The sequence below is a fragment of the Brassica rapa genome, chromosome A06, assembly GCF_000309985.2.
Source record: "Brassica rapa cultivar Chiifu-401-42 chromosome A06, CAAS_Brap_v3.01, whole genome shotgun sequence".
NCBI lineage: Eukaryota > Viridiplantae > Streptophyta > Magnoliopsida > Brassicales > Brassicaceae > Brassica > Brassica rapa.
Window position 1 is genome coordinate 21,335,112 of NC_024800.2, and position 17,504 is coordinate 21,352,615.

Sequence of the window (17,504 nt, forward strand, 5' to 3'; positions counted from 1 at the left end):
GGACTTCTTTTTTCCAAATTTATATTTTAATTTTATTTTTATTTCTTTCTTTCTTTAACTCGTTTTTTCGTACTTTATATTTTTATATTTTATCCTCCCAATTGCTTTGTTCGCAAGATGAAATTTTAAATTCCCGTTATTAATGCATTCATGTTTAGTGGTTATATTTGAGTTACTGATTAAAACTATATACTAATTTGTGGGATATATTTGTAAATGGGAGACCCTTTTATAAAGTCATTAAATATCAATGTTATCTAAAATAGCTTTAAAATTGTTTTATCACACTATCCAAAGTTAATGTAACTTTAGTAAACTCTTGCTATATGGAAATTCTTTTATGATAAAAAAAAAAATCATTCATACTGCAATGAGAAACAAAAATCCACAGATCATCATCCAATGTTATGGAATTCGTATAACATAAATGCGATTTAAAAATAACTTAGAACATAAACCATAACCTATATATTTCTTATTTTCCACGTTAAACATACAATCTCCATATGTATATGTAACCAATTAGATCTTTTGAAAAAATCAACACCTAAATCACCGACTTTCACTTTATATTTTCTTGATAAATCATTTATTGATATAATACATTGTTATCCTTTATGAAATAAATCACGAGACACAAAACAACTAATATTTTAAAAGAAAAGGCTGTAAATCACTAAGAAAGTCAAACACCGTTATACCAAATTTAGAAATGATATCATAATTCCAAGTGAATGGTGCTGAACTACTACGGTTTACCATGTCGTGTTACTATTAGATGCCATCGAATATGCTGACTGCATGATATAACAAACAAACAAAACTCTTACATGGATTTAGCTTAGCTGTCAATATACTACAACCTTTCTTGATTAAAAATAGCTAGCTGTTAGAGAAACGACGATGATGCTATGTTTAGTTGATCATGGTTTAGCTTAGTAATAACCTTAATATAATTTAAAAGGATGATTAGAGAAGGATTAGTGGAAGAAGTTGGTAGACGGAAGATGGTCCCTCGTCGAAAAGGACTATTGCCGTAAAGAATTTATAAAAATAATTGAAGTGGAAAATTAGTTTGGTTCATTTAATTTAGAATTTCGACCAACAGACAAGTGATGCTTCGTGTATAAGAATTGTTAAAGAGAGCATCTTCTACATTATAAAAGCTGGGACATCAAAAAGCCATTATTGCTTTGTTATTGTTTTTGTATTACTTAAATAAACTCTGAAATTATATTTAGATAAATGATACAGTCTATGGGTGGAATATTCATTGCAGGTTCTTAGTACATTGTAACACGTCTTGTGCAAATTATTTGACCCCAAAAAAAAGAAAACACACGCCTCTTTATAAGAAAGTTAGTATGAAGAGAATAAGTTTTTGTTTGTAAGTAATCATGAACCATAGTTGGTTAGTTGCGATTTGCTAATGTAGCCAATACTTTTGATTAATCCGTAAAAGGCTGTTTAATGTCTGGAAACATATTTAGATCGTGTTGTTTTGGGAGAAAGAACAAAAAAATCTATATATTTTAAAATCAAATTTAATACGGATTGCAGGTATCATTTGACTTTCATTATGTGCAAAACATTATCTCATAATCAGTTGGGCCTTATTACTCTTGTCCAGTTCTTAATCACTGGGCTTCACAACCTCAATTCGGTAAACCTTTCCCATTGAACCAGAAGAACATCCTTATCAACCACCAAATTAGATAACCAGAAACGGTTTAGGAGCAAAATGTAGAAAACATAGTCAAACTCCCTGGTCTTGTTGCCAAGCATTACGTTGAGAATCAGGTGTATCGACAGCTCGGAAGATAATTAACAACAGCGATCGTCATTTTTGGTACCTGGTAAGGTATTTTGTTTCCATTTTCAGCTATGATTGCAGTGCCAGAGCCCAGAGGTATATGAACTCCGGGTCCCAATATCAACAGTATATGTTAGTTTCGGTGTTTCTCAATATCTTACGGAAGAGGAGCATTTTTCAGCAGTTGATCCCAATTCCCTACTTTTGAAATTATCTAGTTTCAACTATTTAGTACTTAACAAGACTAAACATCAGTGACAAAAGAATGCGTTGACGATCTATTTCCCCCTGAGAAGTATCATATATCACTAGATACACACAGACTTTTGATCCCGTTCTATTTCCCCACAAAATAAAAGTTTGAATCCTATATCCCCCAATTTGAAAGATCGAGTTATGTTTCCCCATACCGTCGAAGTTAAACATTGCAATACACATAGGTTTGGATTAACGCCGGTTTACTGTTTATCATTTAACCGTAAACCTATTGTTGCCCAACAAAAACCGCGATTTAACCGAAAAGATCCGTTTAAGATCCGATTAAAACCTGATTAAAACCCGATTATAACCCAATTGTTATTGGTTTAACCCGAAAACATAAACCCCCAAATCCCCAGTGTTCTTCATCGACAAAGAAACCTAGAAAGATTTACCAGCCGATTTTAGTTGATTACAAGTAGAAAAAATGGAGACGGTCAGTGAAAACACGATTCCTTCCCTTAGGGATAAATCAGACGACGAAGAAGAGATGGAGAGACACGCTTTCCGGGTTGAAGAAGATGTAGCTGCATTCATCAACGAACCTCCCATCCGACATAACATCTATCCCGATACCGAGAATGATAGTGATACAGATGAGGAGGAAGATGGTGAAGAGCAACAAATGAAACGACAGAGGACAAGAGAGCGTTATCGAATTAGAAGAGGTGATGGGAATCTCTTCGAGGGCCAAGTATTCTTCAATGGAGTTGCGTTCAAAGAGGCGGTATTGGACTACGCTCTAAAGACTGGTCACAATATCAAGCAGTATAGGTATGACAAAACTAAACTTGGTTTTAGTTGTGTTGGTCGGAATGTGGATTCACACTGTCTGTGGCGTGTTATTGCTCGAGTAAAGGAGAACCAGAGAGATGGTATGTTAAAGTGTACAAGAATGAACACAGCTGTGTTCCAAATGGAGAATGTGAGATGCTTAAGGTCCCTGTGATAGCTAGGCTGTTTGTTGATAAGATAAGAGAAGAACCAAAATATTTCATGCCAATGAAGATAGAAGAACTGATCAAGGAGAGGTGGAAGATCACGGTTTCTAGAGCACAATGTCAAGCTGCTCGAAATAAAGCAATGGGGTGGATTCAGAAGGAGTATGAGACTCAGTTTGCTCGAATCCGAGACTATGCTGCCGAGATTCTCGAGTCAAATATCAACTCTTCGGTGGAAGTCGAGACCAAGAGAAATGAGGAAGGAAAAGATGTGTTCGACCGTTTCTATGTGTGTTTCGATGTGCTTAGGAGGTCATGGCAGGCTACATGTAGACCTCTTATTGGGATGGATGGCACATTCTTGAGAGGGAAAACTAAAGGACAGTTGTTAGTGGCTCTTGGTCGAGATGGGGATAATTCAATCTACCCCATTGCTTGGGCAGTTGTTCAAGTGGAAAACACTCCAAATTGGGTGTGGTTTGTGAAGCATATCAAGACAGACTTGGGTTTAGGAGATGGTGATGGATATATTATGGTCTCCGATCGTCAGAAGGTAAGCTTTGATTATCATGTAATTTTTTTCTAAAAATATAATTTTCTTATGTTTGTGTGTGGTCGGTTTCAGGGACTGATCAAGGCAGTTCAGTTGGAGCTTCCGAAGCTAACCCAACAACACAAGCTATTACAATACCAGCACACATCTTCTTCATGCTCCATTTCGCTTCCTTTAACACTTCCTCCATCTTGTCGAAAAGCTCTGTCTCTAGCTTCATCTCCATCTTCTCAAATACCTTCTTCTCACTTTCTCCTCGTTCCATCATAACTTCTTTCACCAATTCTTCAAGATTACTCATTTTGTTCTTCAGAACATTAATCTCTTCTAACAATGCCTCATCCACCCACTTGAAGAAATGATTATCATTCTCAAGCTAAAATCGATCAATCAAGTTAAAATCTGAGTTATTGCACAATCAAATCAATAAGAGTAAGCATTACCTTTTTTGAAACAGCATAAGAACACCTATGGTAACGACGATACGGATTTTTGTCTGATCTTGACATCAAAGTCGAGATTTCATATCCGCACCAACACTGTTTTGGGACACCCACGAACCTTTTCCTTGAACGCACCATTGACGACTCACTTGAAGCTCCAGAAACATCACTCATCTTTCAATTTCTCTTATCTCTCCCACAAATCAATTTCCCCAATTCGATTTGTTAGGGTTCGTGACTGTAATTGTTTTAGGAATCGGGGATTTTAAAGACTAGGGTCGGGTTTTCAAACGGGTGTGGTTATGTTTAAAATGGGTTTATTTTGGTTAGCTACTGGTTCACCCAAGTAAACCATTAAATTCGACGGTATGGGGAAACAGAACTCGATCTTTCAAATTGGGGGGATATAGGATTCGAACTTTTATTTTGTGGAGAAATTGAACGGGATCAAAAGTCTGTGTGTATCTAGTGATATATGATACTTCTCAGGGGGAAATAGATCGTCAACCCAAGAAAGAATTAATGGTTGTTTCAACTACTATGCTGTTGAACGCTTTAACTTGCAAACATGCAAACCAAAAGTAGTCAGTCCTTCTAAATGCATATACAAAATTCAACGACATACCATGATGAGGACATCCAATCCAAGAGCCACAGAGAGCCAAAGGTATCAGGATCATTGCCCATCCTTGTTCCAACAAGCCGAGTAAACTCAAGCAAACCAGACCATGACTTGGACAAACATGTCAAAAAGAAATTTGATAATCAAAATATTATTCAAAATAAAAGAAATGTTTGTGTATATAAGTTGACCTCAAATAAAAATAAATAAAAAATCAATAGAATTGACAAAGTCTTTTGATATGCACAGGTAGTTGATTGGAGACTTTGTGTTTTGTTTTCAAATTTGTCTTGCAGGATCTCTAGGAAAAAAAACTGTGGAGGCAGAAGCTTGGGTCAAAGTCATGTCGATTGTTGTGGACGTTAACAGAGTATCAGATGTTTCTCAAGATGAGAATGTCTATGAGAGGTTGAAGAAGGTAGCTCAAGACGGGGATATCGAGAGACTGTACGGGTTGATCGCTGAAGATCCAGAAATTCTAGGACATTTCGATAAAGTGCCTTTTTGTGAGACGCCACTACACATTGCAGCTGAGAAAGGGCAAACTAATTTCGCCATGGAACTGATGACCCTTAAGCCTTCTCTTGCTCTGAAGCTAAACGTGTCAGGTTATAGCCCAATGCATTTAGCACTACAAGCCAACCATAGTCGGATGGTGAGAGGGTTTAAAGCAATTGACAGTAGATTAGTCAGCATCAAGGGAAGAGGAAGGATCACCCCTTTGCATCACGTGGCTCGAATAGGTGATGCAGAGTTGTTGAGTGAGTTGTTGTTTGCTTGTCCTTCTTCCGTAGAAGATTTGACGATTAAGTGCGAGACAGCCTTGCACATTGCTGTGAAGAATCACCATTTTGAGGCATTTAAGGTTTTATTGGGATGGGTTCAGAGAGTGAACAGGGAGGACATCTTGGACTGGAAGGATGAAGATGGTAACACAATCTTCCATATTGCTGCATTAACAAATCAAACTGAGGTAACATGTCTCTCTCCTTTTATCAAAAATTCTTGTTCAAACACATGGCGGCTGATCATGGGCCAAACAGGATGAAACATTCGTCTCAAGTCTTTCCACCCAAATTTTTTGAAAAAAAAATTATATATAAATAGGTTCCTAAATATGTAAAAAATAAATTTAGGCCCTTAAATTATTGAAATCCTTGTTGAACCGTTTATAACCTTCGAAATCTCAAGGCCGGCCATCATACATATTTCTCTTTGTACATGAAAATGGATAAGATCTGCTCTCATCTAGTTTCATCACTGCTGTGTTGGCAGTATCAATGTGGGCTTCCTGGTAGTTCCTCCTACAATTCTGAGTGAGGTGTGTCCACTCGATTTTGCAGGTGATGAAGTTGCTTCGTAAAACCGTTAAAAGTAAAAGCCAAGAACTTGGATGGTAAGACTGCAATGGACATACTCCAACTTCAACAATCTCCTCGTTTCCCCAAAATAAGCAGGCTTCTACGCGGTGTTAAAGAAAAACTACTTTGTGATTCTGCAATGACTCCCTGGAGATATTTGAGCAAGAAACCATTGTCTATTGAGAAACGGATTAGCCTAATGGGGCTGACCAGTCTTAGCAAAACTAGACATTGTTCTCAAAACAGCAGCGACAGCTGCAGTGTGATACTTGTGGTGGCTATACTGATAGTTACAGCTACATACCAAGCTGGTCTCAGTCCTCCGGGAGGGGTTTGGCAGGAGAATTCCCCAGAGTCAAAGGACGACAGCGGTCACATTGCTGGAAAGATGTTAATTCCGTTCTACGTTGCAATATACTTTTATGTCCTCAATGGAATTGCTTTTTTCTCATCTCTATACGTGATCATGATCCTTATAGTTGAACTCCCCATGTGGAAGGTTCTCTATGTTTCCATTGCGGCTCTTGCCATCGGTAATGGTGCAATCTTCTTCACTACATTTCCCAACCCATTGTACTACGACAATCCCGACATTGGCGTATGGATCCTCCTCATCGCTGCGTACTCAGTGGCTGTAGTATCCATAGTTTTTGCTCCGTTGGTGGAATTCTTTGTCAATAAGCGACGCAGGCACCGAGTGGACTTTCCATCTAAGTACTTTCGCTCACCTCATTAGCTATAGTGATGCAGTGTCAAGTGTTAAAAAGAGTGTTTACTATCTGGTTATCAGATCTGCTTGTTGGAACTATTTTTTGAACATTATGAATAATGTATTCATATGTCAAAAAAGAAGTTTTATTTGAATGAGAAATGGAGGTCTAATGTGTGTGATTTGAAAAATTTATATAAAGTAGCAAATACACACATTGGATATTTGAACTTGGATTTGGGTTTTTTGATTTGTTAGTTGGACTTCATGTTCATTGAAATCTTATAAACCAAATATATGTTGATCTTTTATATTGATAAAATATAAAAAAGAAATCCATTTTAAAGTATATTATTTAGTTTGAATTGGTCAGACAAAAAATAATTTTACTCTTAATTTCTTGGTTAAAATGTGGAATAAATTCACATACTAATTGACAAGAATTAAAGACTCCATTAGTGCACCATGGAGGTTTCATTTTTGTGTTGAAAAATAAAACATATGCTTCTCATTATTTTTCTTATTTTTCTATAAAAAGGCTTGGTAGCATTATAGAAAATACACACATTCATACAATCAAGAAACATTTCTTCCATTCAGAATAATTATGCTAGTATATTTTTTTTTTTGAGTCTGAGAGTACATCACAGAAATAGGTTCGATAGATTCTGTTTTTCAGTGATGGTAAACAGAAACAATGCTGCAGTTGTATCCTGGGAATCTGAGCGCCATAAAACCGTCACACTACGGGGCGTTTAAAGATTTAAGGAAATAGATTAACTATCTCGATTCTGCAATTCTTTTTTATTTTTATATTTCGGTATTGAAATTTTACTTTATGTTCTTATTATTCTTTACAAATATCAGTTGTACTACGGTAGTAAAATAAAGTTACTACACTGCTTCCCCTCTTTGACTTTTGTGTCTGTTATATATAAGCTGTCCAGTATGTTTTCATGTGACATTAGAGTTTCTGTCCCTATATTTTAAAAAGTGTTCTGACAAACTCTACAATGGACATGTTTGCGTTTCTGACAATGTATGTACTTGAAACAGTTCTTGTTGCGTCCCTCATGAGTTTCTGTCCCTACGTTTGTCTTTACAAGTTAATCTCTCTCTCTCTCTCTTCAGCGACTGCTACGGATCATATATTCTGCAAGAGATTTGAGTTTTTTTCGTGAAACCCACCCTTCTCTCACCGATCGAAGATTCTCACTGCCACATTGATAGATCCTTGTTGCTGACGTGGAAGGAACTAGAGAAAGTGAAGACTTGGATTGGTTTAGAGGCTTTGCAGTTATAGCTTTGGAGGTAGCTTCGTGAAGAAAGACGCCGAAGTATAAATATTGAGCACAGATGAAGAGGAGAGTTATGCTTTGATGTTGCTGTAGATTGACGCCATGAGTCATCTTAACCCGATCGCCATGAGATCGGTGACGAAGGTGAAGCTCGCCATGAGAGCCTAGCCGGAGTCAAGCTCAAAGCTGTTTGTTTATCATCTTGTAATATCTGTTCTAGCTTGTACTTGGTGTTGGAGTGATCAATAAGAAGAGTCTAAGAGTTAGAGATATCTAAACTCTATCATTGGTGCGGTGAAACTGAGGTCGGATCAAACGCAGTGGTGCTACGGTGTGACGGAGCGGTGAAGCGATTTGATCGGAGCGGTGAAGCGATTTGATCGGAGCGGTGGTGCGGTTACAAGCTATTGACGAAGTGATTGATCGTAGAGTTCGTTGTCTATCGTTACGGAGGTTACGTAACCATGTGAATCATAGAGGTTCCGGTGTTTCTGGATGTTGAATTGCGGCTGTGGATTTCTTGGATGGAGAATTACTTTGATCGGAAAGGACACACTGATTTCGAGAAGTTACACATGGCTCATGGATTTATTTGGGGAGAAGCTGAGAGGTACATCGATTCATTAAAGCCTATCAATAGCTGGAAAGAGATGAAGGAAACATTGCTGCTGAGGTTTGGCGAGGATGATGATCCAGAGAAGATTAAGTTGGAAAACGAAGATAGACGATCCAGAGAGCAATTGATTGAACGTCTGGAGAAAACAGAATCAGAGATTTTGCAGGAGACATCAACAAATCTCGAGGAAGTTACCTTGTCGTCTGAGTCTCTTATTCGGGATGAATCTTCTTGTAGCAGTGAAGCTGTGCCTGGGAATGAAAAGGTGAGGAAGACAACTTCACCAACTATAAAAGATGTTCTTTATGACTGTCTTGCTGAAGATCAAGAGGCAGAATGCTCTGCAGTATTACATTTGACAACAATTTCAGTTTTCCAGCCTCTGTGTACTGAGAATTCATGCGCTCTGGACAGAGGTGCAGCATCTCAGACTTGTGTCTGTGAAATAAATCATGAGTTGCAGAAGATAGAGTCATCAGTTACAGAAGAAACTGAAGAGAAACCTGTTAAACAAAGTGCAGAGATGCCTCATTTGTGGACTACAATTTGGAGACCTGCAAGTGTGGATGACAGTTTTAAGCATTCTGATGGTATATCTTACGAGATGCAGACAGATTATTTGACTACAGAAGGGGCTAAGACGTCTCTAAATGTAAGTTTGCAGTCTCATCGTGTTCAGCAAACATTTGCTCAACGTCACATGTCCAGAAGACTATTGTGTAAGAAGAAAAAAGGCAAATATCCTAAAGCATGGAAGTATAAGTTCAAAAGCAGGAAATTTCAGAGACTCATGCTTAGGAGATTGGTGAACTTTAAACCATATTCAGATTCTGAATTTCTTGTGGATGTAACCTGTAAGAAGAAGCAATGGAGGTCTCTTACGGCTTGGAAGTTTATGTTCAGAACCAAGAATTTGCAAAGATTCAAGATTACACGGGTGAAACACTTAGCACCAGTGTCAGATTACACAGTGTCTGTCTTGGACATGAGAATGTTAGGAACGAACCAGAGACATCTCCACGAGTTGCTGGAGTTGAGAGAAGTTAATTGGCAAAGATTTAAGAGATCTCAGTTAAACTGTTCGTTTGATTGTGTTGGAGAGCAGAAGTTGGTGAGATGGTGGCAGGTTGTTTCTGAGTTTTGCTGGCTTGGGATAAGTTGTGGGACTACAACTTCAGTGAAAAGGACGCAATACAATATAACTTCAGTCCAGCCACAATTTTTTACCAAACTGGTTTCAGGTGAGGCGAGATATTTGCTGCTATATGGGTTCATGAACGTGAGGGCAGATACTGAAGATGTCAAGATATGTCAGGGGTTGCTTAGTCTGTTGCAGCTTCACCGTGGTCATGAGGTTGGAAGAGTAACACATAAGCTCCAACAGAGAAAGTTCTATAAAAGTTGGAAGTTCAAGTATAAATAAAAATTTTTGCAACACCTTGAGATTCTTAGTAATCAGCTTGAGGGGAACATGAGACATGATTCGCAAAGCTTGATACGACTTCTTATGGGTGAGACAACGTTCCAGATATGGCACAAATGGAGACTTAAGTCTGAGAAGTTGCTGAACAATTCTGCACCGTTGACGTTTCTAGTGGTCAAGGCAATTGGCATGACTCACAAGGCATTTACAACACAGAGATTGATGGGAATCAAAGAGATTGATGGGAATCAAGTGTGGCATCGTTGGAGATATAAAAAAGATCAGACCTTACAAGTATGGTCACTTGAGTTGTTGCCACAAAATGATCCACGCCTGCTTCTTGTTATTATTCATGTCCTTTCTCCGGTTCATGTTGCAGAGAGTTTGAGAGCATGGGCTGCAAATGATAGTCTCCACTGGCTGGAATTCAAAAAGAAGCGTCCTCCACCTATGAGAAAACAATTGTCGAGGTTGTTGTACAAAATGGGGATGCGAGACATTTTACGAGGTCTGAGGCTGTTAATTCTTGGTGACAGAAAGTTCCAAGTGAAGCATAGGTGGAAGTTTAAGCAGTTAAGATCAGTTTCTGGTTTGACGTTATATTTGGAACAAGTAGTTGCAGATAATTGTTCCATATTGTCTATTGTTCAGAAGCGAATGATGTCATTGAGGGATCACAAGTTTTATTCTGGGTTGCGGGAACAGAAGGGAGTTGTGTGGCTATGGGTTTGCTCTAACTTCTCAATGACAGTGGCAGATACAAGACCAGACTTGCAGAGATCTTTTATCCTTTTCTTCTGTTCAAGCTTGAGGTCAAGCTTTTTTTCGAGGGATGGAGTATACACGAGAATAATGATGTGTGGGCTGGTAAAAGTGGAGCTGATTTGGTGGTTGGAAATAGCAAGCGAGTCTGATCTTTTCGAGAAAGACGTTAGACAAATGTGGGAAAAAGAAGTATGGATTACAAATTATCTGTTACAAGTTGTGGAGTATCTGTTGAATAATGAAAGATGCAAGCTGTGGATGTACATCAAGAGGCAGTTACAGCAAGTTCTCGTACAACAAAGGTATAAGTGGAAGAAGTGTCCCAAGACATGGATGTACAAATATAAAGCTAGACTAAAGCACGTGCAAGCTCTACAATTGCATGTTGTTGTTAGTCCTTGGAGGAGTTCTTGCTTTGTTTGGCACCGCTGGAGAAGTAAGGAGCATGGCAGACGGGTAGAAGGAGATAAGCTAGATCTTTCAATGTTTTCATCTCAGTGGAGGCTGCACGTCAGTTTATGAATGCATAAGGATGGTGGTTTCTTTTCATACAAGCTTGTGGGCAAGCTTGTTTTCATGGGGGAAGTATTGATAGATCCTTGTTGCTGACGTGGAAGGAACTAGAGAAAGTGAAGACTTGGATTGGTTTAGAGGCTTTGCAGTTATAGCTTTGGAGGTAGCTTCGTGAAGAAAGACGCCGAAGTATAAATATTGAGCACAGATGAAGAGGAGAGTTATGCTTTGATGTTGCTGTAGATTGACGCCATGAGTCATCTTAACCCGATCGCCATGAGATCGGTGACGAAGGTGAAGCTCGCCATGAGAGCCTAGCCGGAGTCAAGCTCAAAGCTGTTCGTTTATCATCTTGTAATCTCTGTTCTAGCTTGTACTTGGTGTTGGAGTGATCAATAAGAAGAGTCTGAGAGTTAGAGATATCTAAACTCTATCACACATTCATCGATTTTCTTCGCAAGTTCGTGAGTTTATGGAAATGGGGGGATTGAAAGTTCCGACCTTTTTCATAATCAACAAGTTTACATTGTTGAATCTCGCCAGGGGTATAACTTAGATGGATGATTCGAGTAGAAAGAGGTCGTGGGCCTCGAGAAACCTCATTGAGTTTCTCGAATCACTACCAAGATCTCTGCGAATGATGTGACAACGACTATAACGAACTACATCCGTGAAAAGTCTTCAATGGCGAAGAAGAGGAAGACAAAGATAGTTTGCGATGAGAGGCTGCGTTTGCTGTTTGAGAGACGGGAGATAAACTTAGTAAGACTCCCCTGATCTGGTCACCAAGCTTTATGTTGACTGTAATTGCCTAGACAGCTCGGAGGATTGTGAACGACGGAGGTTGTCTTCATCAGATGAGATGGCTATGCCTAAACATGTACGTTATGTCGGATTGTATGAAGCTGCAGACTTTTTCATCCAGAATGTGATTTTTGTTGGTGTTGCAAGATAACAACAGTCCAGGTTATCGCATGAAGTAGCTGAAGAACTTGAACCTGAGTGTGTAATTGATGATGGGGAAATCAATAAAAAATGACTTCATTGAACCTACTAACTCTGAGGCTCATCAAAGTGACAAAGAACAACAACCAAGTGATTCATCAGTTTAGCATTGTAAAACTTTGAACAAGAGACTTTTACTGTATATAACTTTCTTATAAAACTTGGATGATTTACAATGAGAGTGAACGTTTGTTTATATACTGAACGTAGAATGCCCTAGTGAAATGCCCTAGCTCTAGTCCTGTACTGACAGCCTGTCAGGTGACTCATCATGGACCAGTCTAGATAAGGTATCAAATCTGTTGTACGTCGCCATCTTCTCCTTTACCATTTCAGAGCCGTTGCTCTGCTTTGTCCTGTTCTTCACTTCATCTTGACGGGCTTCACTGTTAGCTTCTGAATGTTGTTGGGCCACTCTCTCGAGGCCCATTGCCTTGTTACTCATATCCCCCCGCAAACCTGGCGTGGGTAGGAAGGTAACGTCAAGTTTGCTCCTCAGACTCTCAAACGATCTCCTTGGAAGGGATTTGGTGAATATATCCGCCAGTTGCAGCTCCGCCGGTATGTGTCTCGTTTCAATGCGTCCAAGAGCCACCTGTTCTCTGATAAAATGCCAATCATTCTCAAAGTGTTTTGACCTCTTGTGTAGAGCAGGGTTGGCGCTAAGATACACAGCAGAAAGATTGTCACACTGAAGGAGAGTTGGATTCATTTGATGTACTCCCAAGTCTTTAAGCAGAAAGGACAGCCATGCAATCTCTTTAGCTGTCGTGGTAAGGGCCCTGTATTCAGCTTCAGTAGACGAACCAGAGACAGTGTCTTGACGTCGCGCAGACCAAGATATCAGATTTGGTCCTAGTAGAGTGCAAAGTCCCGTTGTAGATTTTCTTGTTTCTCTGCATCCAGACCAGTCACTGTCGCAATAAGCAGTGAGTACTAGATCAGATTCTTTGCGTATAAGCATCCCCATCTTCACCGTTCCCTTTACATATCTCAAGATTCTCTTAAGTAGACCAAAGTCTCCTATAGTTGGAGCATGCATTCTTTGGCATACAAAGTTTAATGCAAACTGTATGTCAGGTCTTGATATGGTGAGATACTGTAGTTTACCTGCAATGCTCCGGAAGTAAGTTGGTTCCGGGAATGCTTCATCTTCAAGAGTATCAGGGTTGTAGGCAAAGGTGTGGGCATGGGATTGCATGTAGACATGCTTGCTTGGTGAAGAACATCATCTGCATATGCCGACTGATGAAGGAACAACCCATCAGATGTTTTCTCTATTTCAATGCCCAGAAAGTATGAAGGGAATCCGAGATCTTTCATCATGAACCTTTTGTTAAGCTTTTGAAGCAGAGTCTCCATCAGACTTTCATCTTCCGCCGTCAGGAGAATATCATCAACATACAGAAGCAACACCATGGTTTTCCCTTGACTCTTGTAGATGAAGAGAGATGGATCTGACTTGTTACAGATGAAGCCAAATTCAATGAGGAAGGCGCTGAATGTATCGAACCAAGCTCTCGGAGCTTGTTTTAGACCGTATAGAGCCTTCGTGAGTTTGCATACGTAGTCTGGTCTCTCTGCATCCACGAATCCCAGAGGTTGAGTCATGTAGACTGGTTCTTTGAGTTCTCCGTGAAGGAACGCGTTAGAGACATCCAATTGCTTCAGATTCCAGCCTTTTTGCACAGCAACATTCAGCACTATTCTTATCGTTGCAGTCCTGACGACTGGACTGAACGTCTCCAGGTAATCTAGTCCTTCTTCTTGGTGGTTCCCTTTGCCTACAAGTCTCACCTTCAACTTATCAACATCACCAATTGGTTTTAGTTTCGTTTTACACATCCACTGTGATCCAATTACATTCATCTTTTTGGTTCTTGGTACAAGAGTCCATGTGTGTAGCATGTGTATTCTTTCTATCTCTTCCATGACTGCATTTCTCCAACCAGGATGAGCCATAGCTTCAGCAATCGTAGTAGGTTCTTTGGTGGAGAATTTAGAAGCAAGCAGAACATATCTTGAGTTTGGTTTGTGAATCCCAGCTTTAGCTCTAGTAGTCATGGTGTGAGTGTTGTCTACAGGAGGGTTCACATTAGGAGCAGCTGGAGGTGGCGGTTGCTGTTGAGGTGGTGGTTGCTGTTGTACTTCTATTTCTGGTTCTGCTTGTTGAGCCCCCTGAGGAGTGTGTGGCAACGCAGGAGTGAAGAACCTTGTGATTCTTTCCCCTGATGACTGATCACTCAATGGAAACGATTGCCACGCCTGCATCAGCGGAGTCTTGTAGTGAGGAATCAGGTGTTTGTACTGATGTTTAAACGGGAATGAAGCTTCATCAAATATCACATGCCTGCTTATGTAAACTTTTCCACTTGGAGGATGAAGACATCTGTAACCCTTGTACTGAGAATTGTATCCAAGAAAGACACACTGTAAACTTCTCGGATCAAACTTGTTTTCTGTCTGAGGTCGTAAACATGGATAACGCGCACTTCCAAACACTCGCAGAGAAGAGTACTCAGGTTTCTTTTTCTTCAACACTTCGTATGGACTCTTGTCTTGGAGAACTGAGCTTGGTAGTCTGTTTCCAATGTAAACGGACGAGAAGAAGGCTTCTACCCAGTGTTTCAATGGAACATGACTGTGAAAGAGCATTGTTAACCCAAGCTCCACTAGATGTCTGTGTTTCCTTTCCGCAGTGCCGTTTTGTTGCGGGGTATATGGACAGGAGACGAGGTGTTTGATTCCAGTCTCAGCGAAGTGTTGTTTGAGTGCGTTGTTCATAAATTCACCACCACCATCACTTTGAAACACTTTTATCTTTGTACTGAACTCATTCTCAACTAGTCTTTGAAACACTTTAAACACTGCAAAGAAGTCTGATTTAGCTTGTAGGGGGTAGAACCAGGTGTATCTAGAGAAGTCATCCACGAAAATAACATAGTATTTGAATCCTTGGTTTGATACAACTGGAGCAGGACCCCAAAAATCACAATGAATTCTATCTAGAGGATGCAACACACGAGAATCTGAAGAAAAAAACTGAAGTCTAGACGATTTCCCTATCTGACAAGGCTCACAAATAGGGTTGATGCTGCTCTTATTCACTGTTATCTCCTTGTTAATCTTGAGATGTTGAAGAATCTTGTTGTTGGAGTGTCCAAGTCTTTGGTGCCAAACTTCTGCATCAGCTCCACACTGTCGATTTGAATACATAGCAACTACTTCTTGACTCTTCAACACATATAAGCCATTACGACGAGGACCCTTTGACACTACCCTCTGAGTTTTCAGATCAATCACACAAACTTTAGACGCATCAAAGTATACACCGCAAGGATAATCATCACAAAGTTTAGAAACAGATAGTAGTGACTTCTGAATCTCAGGACAGACTAGCACATCATTAAGTGAAATGTTACCTGCGGTGTTAGAGAGCGTGACAGATCCAATGTGACTGATTGGGAGATAAGTCCCATCAGCAACCATCACAGCATCAGTTCCATTGTAGGTCTCAGCGGTATGAAGGTTGTTTGTAGAGGAAGTGACATGTGTTGTAGCACCCGAGTCAGGATGCCATTCCTTTCCTGACTGATCAGCAACTTGGAGAGATGCATAGGCATGTTGAGATTCTGCGGCTTGATAGGCATTGTCGAACCTATTGTAGCATTTGATGGCTGTGTGACCAACTCTTCCACATATCTGACAAACTGGACGAGAGTTGTTTCCTCCCTGTTGTTGTGGTTGGTGCTGAAAAAATCCTCTTCCTCTGCTTGAGTAACCTCCACGTCCTCTACCTTGATTAAAGCGACCACGACCTCTGAAGTTGGGGTTGTATTGAGGTGGATTTGTATTGTAGGAGCTTTGTTGAGTTTGAAACGCCGTGTGTGGGTTGACAGCAGCTGAGGCTTCATCGTAGGACTTGAGCTTGCTGTCATAAGCTTGGACTTCGGATATGACATCGTTGAATGTGGGTTGAGGGAACTTGGAGAGCGAGCTCTGTATCACTGTGGTGATGGGATCATACTCTCGACTTAGACCGTTTAGAAACCCAAAAATCTTCATGGAATCATCAACTGGTTTTCCAATTGAACTCAGCTTGTCACAGATCCCTTTGAACTCACGACTGTATTCATTCAACGTCTTCTCTTTCTTGGACAAAAGTTGCAGGCTTCTTCTAAGCGAGAACTCTCTGGCCAGAGAGCTCTTGTTGAAGTGCTCCGCGAGAGACATCCAGACCTCTCTAGACGTTGAGAGACTGTGAACTGACCCAAGAACTTCTTCTGACAACGTTCCGAACAGCCACGACCTTACCAGCTGATCAGAACAGAACCATGACTCGTAGACTGGATTTGCGACCGTTGTGACGACTCCGCCATTCTCGATCTGTTGAGTAGGCTCTGGAGATGTGACACTTCCATTCACAAACCCGATGAGCTTTTGACTGGACAAGAGAGACTCCATCTGGGTCTTCCATAGCAAATAATTGCTATCTGTGAGCTTCAACGTGACACAGCTCAGAATGTGTACATTGCCTGGAAACGGGTACACAGGATCCGCCATTGCTACGCCTGTGAGAGCTTACAATGGCTCTGATACCATGTAAAACTTTGAACAAGAGACTTTTACTGTATATAACTTTCTTATAAAACTTGGATGATTTACAATGAGAGTGAACGTTTGTTTATATACTGAACGTAGAATGCCCTAGTGAAATGCCCTAGCTCTAGTCCTGTACTGACAGCCTGTCAGGTGACTCATCATGGACCAGTCTAGATAAGGTATCAAATCTGTTGTACGTCGCCATCTTCTCCTTTACCATTTCAGAGCCGTTGCTCTGCTTTGTCCTGTTCTTCACTTCATCTTGACGGGCTTCACTGTTAGCTTCTGAATGTTGTTGGGCCACTCTCTCGAGGCCCATTGCCTTGTTACTCATAAGCATATCTATGAAACACTCCATGATGGAGAAAACCATCAAACATTGACTGCTTTCTGAAGGTGCGTCCCCATCCTTTGTAACTAACAGTCCATATCATATCATAGGATCACTGAGTCATGTTCTCTGATTAGAGCTAGTTTGCTTTTCATGGTTAAGCAGATGGCAGTGAGATATTCTGGAGCGGATCCTCCAGCAAATGACATCACACAGAACAAGGACTCTCAATCAGTGAAGTAGATATGACT

At 40.1% G+C, this 17,504-nt stretch overlaps 2 protein-coding genes and 1 pseudogene across 2 annotated transcripts; 2 read left to right on the forward strand and 1 right to left on the reverse strand.

The window, feature by feature from the left end:
- Positions 1 to 7: 7 nt before the first annotated feature.
- Positions 8 to 4,893, reverse strand: LOC117126172 (uncharacterized protein At4g04775-like). The gene is made up of 2 exons (XM_033273665.1): positions 4,009 to 4,893; positions 8 to 3,941 (listed from the first exon to the last, which is right to left on the reverse strand). The coding sequence occupies exons 1-2, from the start codon at positions 4,180 to 4,182 to the stop codon at positions 3,645 to 3,647; spliced, it is 471 nt and encodes a 156-aa protein (XP_033129556.1). The 5' UTR covers positions 4,183 to 4,893; the 3' UTR covers positions 8 to 3,644.
- Positions 2,499 to 3,598, forward strand: LOC103832291. The gene is made up of 2 exons (XM_033273554.1): positions 2,499 to 2,946; positions 2,994 to 3,598. The coding sequence occupies exons 1-2, from the start codon at positions 2,499 to 2,501 to the stop codon at positions 3,596 to 3,598; spliced, it is 1,053 nt and encodes a 350-aa protein (XP_033129445.1).
- Positions 4,894 to 4,915: 22 nt separating the features above from the next.
- On the forward strand, positions 4,916 to 11,735 carry LOC103874792 (annotated as a pseudogene).
- The last annotated feature ends 5,769 nt before the right edge of the window (positions 11,736 to 17,504 follow it).